Here is a 5,713-nt window from a genome sequence, read left to right as displayed (position 1 = left end):
TTGTAAGTTGTTTGACCAATGTGGTCAACTAATGGTAATTTTTTAGATTAATATAATTTTAATAAAAAGATAAATACTTTTGAAAATAATTTAGAATATCAAATAAAAGGAAGTTGCTCGAATAAATAAACCAAAATAAATAAATAAAAGAAAATAAAAAAAAATGTCATGATAATTGAGGGTGAAGTTAAAATAAGTCGGCATTTTGGTAAGAGAAAATTGTTGAAATTAGAGATCAAGTTTGTGTAAAAGTACAATATTAGCGCTAATCATATTAGATGTTCAAAGCATGAGTAATATTAATTCCTATTTTCGTGATAAATCCCATGTCATTTTTGGTTCATGGGGTACCAAACTCAAAATTAATGAGAATACAAACATTTAGTTGTAGGATCTTAGAATATAGATAAATACAAAATACATATTTTTTCTTCTGTCTGCAGAATATTTTTTTATAATTTTTTGATAGTAAAAGAAAGTATATTAAATTAAAAAGGAGAAGATCTGCATGGGCTATTACTTGATCAATATCTCTAAGAGAACATGAAAAACGCGTGTATATTACATAAGAAAAAAAATATGTATTTCCATAGGTGGGATAGGATTTAGCATTTGGTATCGTTGTGGGCTTCTGTAGCTGATTGTTTTACAGGATTATTTTTTCAAACTCAGCTGATTGGCAATTATGCATTTTCCAATATTTTCTTCTTGTTCTTACATCTTTTAAGGAGGATTTTTAAGGCTCTTTTTAAAATTACTTTCATTTCTCTTATTTCAAATCTCCTCTTCTATCAAAACAAATATTTAAAAATATATATATTTGAGAATAAAAAGTGAACACCAACGAAAGCTGTTAATTATTATGGATCGTAAGATATTTGTGTGTTGATTACAAGTGATTAATAACTATAGTTACAAGATTAATAATATTTCTTATGCTATCAAATTTACTCTCTTGACCAGTATCTTTACAAGGATATTTTAGCGTAATAAAAAATTGACGTCAAAGTGGAAAAATCCTGTCTATATATATACATGTTGAAGATAATGAAGTCTAATAGTTGACAGATTCATCTCGGATATTAATACAAATATAATCAAAATAGTAGTTTATATACATCGCTGTGTGAATATGTGTGCGCCAATGCATTTGTGTAAAAACTTGAATCTAAGAAGCCTTTTTTTTTTCCTTCCGGCTAGGCAAATCAAGAGGCTTTTTCCAGATGAGGAAAGGACGAAGTTTCATTAATTGCACGCAACCAATCCAAAACTTTTATCGTCTGTCAGACAATACCGAATCACTCCATGAAAGCATTATATCTCGGGCAACATTAGGAAAATCTGCAAGTTTTTAGAAAGCAAACATCGATCAGCAGAAGAAGAAGAAGAAAAGAGACCTAGTTTCTGATATAGTTGTAGAACTACTTAAATCAGCCATTAGCTTAAATTTACAAATTCAATAAAATTTTACCTTGTATTGCTCTAAAAGCTAGTGAAGGTATGTCAATTTCATCTTCAATCAATCTGTATACATCCACAAGCTATACAAACACAAATGACATTTCAGTGGTATTACCTAATAATGTGCACTGTTAGCACCAAAGTACAAAGAATAGATCTCTAGAAACACCAACCTCTTGAATGTGGAGCTTGGAGTCTTCAGTCAAAGCAAGAATAAGCTGTCGCCGGATTGCCTCATCAAACAGGAAAAGCCGAGCTCCATCTTTGATGGTGTCTGTAAGATCCAGTTTCCTTACAACTTGCAAATCTCTTGATCTTTGTCTGGAATAACAGGCCACCGGTGTAAATGTTCATGCTTATAAAATTCTCAGGCAAAATGACAAACAAAATTAGGCTGTAAGAAGACAGTACATGCTCTTCACTCGCAATGCAGGATTGCTGCTCATCTTGGCCACATTGTCTTTTGCTAGAACTATTAGGTTTTCAAGTCGTTTCCATTGGAAGATGCCATCTTTGAATAGAACCTAACACAGGAAGCAGATTGTTAAATGGAAACCACCGACCCCATACAGATTTCGGACTGAAAATTAACTTAAACAGCAGGTCGCTGCAAAATAAATTTCAAAAGAACATAAGAAAACAAATTAGGCTCTAAGATATCAGTAACAAAATGTCATGAATTCCTATTTCACCTTATCAGTGCAAGTAAGCTCAAGCATCATTTGACATTGTCACCTGTTGTGAAACTCAAGATTATTCCACCTAACTTCACCTAGTTTATTATTGCACAGGTGAATAGAGAGTGTATGATTGTGCTAACATACACCAAGTAAATTCCCAGGGAAGTGGGGGGTCACAATGGACCGCTTAAGTCCCACCTTCCTAGACACAATTTTCCTTGGATACGTAATTAGCACAATATATTACTACAACTATACCGGACAATAGCTAACTATTGAATAGATGAAAGGAAGAACACTAGAATTTAACGAGGTTCGGCTAATTGTACCTATGTCCTCGGACACTATCAACTAATATTTTTCTATTGCCGAAATATTACAAAGAGACCAAAGAGAGAATGTGCCTAAGAAAGAAGGCAATTTTGGGGATGGATTTACAAATAGAAGTGGTGGGTTTATATAGGGTAGAGAATAACACTATTACAACAACCCATCACCCACCATTGAAGACTTTCATGGCAATCTCAAGTTCAACAATGGTGAGCTTCTAGAAATGAGTCATAATTCAACAAATCTCCACCTTGGCGAAATTCCATCTCTTAAAAACTCTAATGGATTCCATAGTGTCTTCAAACGCACTTGTAGCATCAATCTTTCAATTTTCAACAATGTTGATCAAGTTCAAGCAATGTTGAAACTTGACCGCAGTCACCACTTTTGTCATTATATCAGCAGGATTCTCAATGGTTTGAATCTTCTAGATTACTACTCCACCTTCTTCCATAATTTCTCGTACAAAGTGATATTGAACGTCGATGTGCTTTGGCCTTGAATGGTAGACTTGGTTCTTTGCTAGATGGATAGCACTTTGGTTATCACAATACACCTTGATGTGTTTCTATCCAATTCTCAATTCTTTCATCAATCCTTGAAGCCAAATTACCTCCTTCACAGCTTCTGTGACTGTCATATACTTTGCCTCTATAGTGGACAAAGCAACTGTTGACTGTAAGGTAGACCTCCAACTACCCGGCGCTTTTGCAAGAGTAAATACATAGCTAGTAGTTGATCGACGCTTATCCAAATCACCAGCGTAGTCAGAATCACAGTATCCAATAATACTATGACCATCTTGCTTATCTTGCTCAAATATCAGTCCAACATCTACGGTATACAAAATGTATTGTAGAATCCATTCACAGTCTGCCAATGTTCCTTTCAGGGATCATGCATATACTTGCTCACAACTCCAACGACTTGTGAAATATCGGGCCTTGTACACACCATGGCATAAATCAAGCTACCAACAGCACTTGAATACGGTAATTTTGACATGTATTCTCGTTCTGCTTCAGTTTTTGGAGACATAAATGCATTTAACTTGAAATGAGGAGCAAGTAGAGTACTAATAGGTTTTGACTTCTCATTCATACCAAAACGCTTTAGTACTTTCCTCAAATATAGTTTTTGAGTCAAACAAAGCCTCCCCAATTTCCTATCTCTACTTATCTCCATACCGAGAATCTTCTTTGCTTCGCCTAGATCCTTCATCTCAAACTCCCTGTTCAACTGAGCCTTCAGTTTGTTAATTTCTATTTGACTCTTGGAGGCTATCAACATATCATCAACATAGAGAAGAAGATATATGTAAGATCTATCTTGTAGCTTATGAAAATACACACAATGATCATATTTGCTTCTTCTGTACTTTTGCCCCATCATAAACTTGTCAAATCGTTTGTACCACTGCCTTGGGGATTGCTTTAATCCATACAACAATTTTTCAAGTTTGCACACCATATTTTCTTTTCCAGCAACTTTGAAACCTCCTGGCTGAGTCATGTAGATTTCCTCTTCCAAGTCTCCATGTAAAAATGCAATTTTTACATTCAATTGAACTAGTTCCATATCCAATTTTGCTACCAAAGCCAATAAGATTCTAATGGAGGAATGCTTTACTACTAGAGAAAATACCTCATTGTAATCAATTCCCTCCGTCTGTGCGTAGCCTTTAGCCACCAATCTTGCTTTGTAGCGAATACTATTCTTGTCAGGAAATCCATCTTTCTTTGTATATACCCATTTGCACCCAATTGCCTTCTTTCCCTTTGGAAGACTAACTAGCTTCTATGTCCGATTCTTATGAAGGGATCGCATTTCTTCATTCATAGCTCCCCTCCACTTTCCTTCTTTTGAACTTTGGATTACTTCATTTTAAGTGACAGGAGTATCATCGTTTGCAATTGGAGACGCGTGAGCCACCATGTCAACAAAGTGAACAGGTTTTCTAATTTTTCTCTTTGGCTTACTCAATGCAATAGATTCATGTTGCTGTGGAGGTTCTTGGGCTGAAACCTCTTCTTCAGGCGACTCTTCTTCTACCATAGGAGAGTCTTTTGTCTCTTCATTTTCTGGGAAAACAATTCTTCTATCAAACTCCACCTATTTTGGAGCACCATCTGTCTGCTCAACACTTTCTGTTGTCACCTTTTTAAAAAAAAGGTAGATTCATTAAAGGTAACATCCCTACTGAAGATTATCTTCTTTGTTTCTGGACACCAAAGGTGATATCCCTTTACTCCAGGGGTGATCCCCATAAAGATTGCTTTCTTAGCCCTCGGATCCAACTTTGATTCCTTGACATGATAGTAGGCAATGGAACCAAATACATGTAAGGAATCATAATCTGTAGTAGGCTTTCCAAACCATTTCTCCAATGGTGTTTTACCACTAATAGCAGTAGATGGTAGGTGGTTGATGAGGTGGCAGACATATGTTACAGCCTTAGCCCAAAATTTTCTACCCAACCCAGAATTGGACAACATACACCGAACCTTCTCCAACAACGTTCGGTTCATATGTTCTGCCACTCCATTCTGTTGTGGTGTATTCCTCACTATGAAGTGTCATATAATACCTTCTTCTTCGTAGACTTTAAGAAATGGATCACTTCTATATTCTCCACCATTATCTATACGGAGGCGCTTGATCCTTTTGCTTGTTTGAGTTTCCATTGTATTTTTCCATTTAAGGAAGACTCCTAACACTTCATCTTTAGTTTTCGTAGTATACACCCATACTCTTTGGGAAAAATCATCAACAAAGGTCACATAGTAGTGTTTTCCTCCCAATGAAGCTGTCTTGGAAGGTCCCCACACATTAGAGTGAACATAATCCAAAACACCCTTGGTATCATGGATTGTAGTACCAAATTTCACTCTTGTCTGCTTCCCTTTGATGCAATGTTCACAGAAATCTAGTTTGCAGGTCTTTGATCCCTTTAATAATCCTTGATTTGTAAGAAGTCTCAAGGATTTTTCACCTGCATGCCCCAAGCATATATGCCATAACCTAGTTGCTTCTATTTCCTTATCATCGGTAGAAACTGTTGTTGCCGTCCCAATAACTGTACGACTATGATAGTGATACAAGTTATTGTTCTTCCGAATTCCCTTGATTACCACGAGTGCACCAAAGATGATATTCCTAACTCCGTTTTTTGCTGTTACTTTGAACCCCTTTGATTCTAGGGTTCCCACAGAAATAAGATTCTTCATCAAACTTGGTACATA

The 5,713-nt window shown here is 35.8% G+C and overlaps 1 protein-coding gene across 2 annotated transcripts in view; it reads right to left on the bottom strand.

Annotated features, from left to right (window-relative positions):
• Window positions 1-912: 912 nt before the first annotated feature.
• Window positions 913-5,713, bottom strand: part of LOC131152090 (protein ACTIVITY OF BC1 COMPLEX KINASE 1, chloroplastic) — a 71,735-nt gene continuing 66,934 nt past the window's right edge. For both annotated transcript variants that reach the window (XM_058103717.1, XM_058103719.1), the window contains 4 exons: window positions 1,873-1,985; window positions 1,635-1,782; window positions 1,472-1,541; window positions 913-1,341 (listed from right to left, as the gene is read on the bottom strand). In XM_058103717.1, coding sequence (XP_057959700.1) covers window positions 1,274-1,341; window positions 1,472-1,541; window positions 1,635-1,782; window positions 1,873-1,985 — 399 coding nt within the window. In that variant the 3' untranslated portion in view covers window positions 913-1,273. The remainder of the gene's footprint in view (window positions 1,342-1,471; window positions 1,542-1,634; window positions 1,783-1,872; window positions 1,986-5,713) is intronic.

This window comes from Malania oleifera, chromosome 3, assembly GCF_029873635.1.
Source record: "Malania oleifera isolate guangnan ecotype guangnan chromosome 3, ASM2987363v1, whole genome shotgun sequence".
NCBI lineage: Eukaryota > Viridiplantae > Streptophyta > Magnoliopsida > Santalales > Ximeniaceae > Malania > Malania oleifera.
The sequence above is the reverse complement of the archived record's forward strand: the minus strand, read 5'-3'. Positions and strand labels throughout refer to the sequence as shown.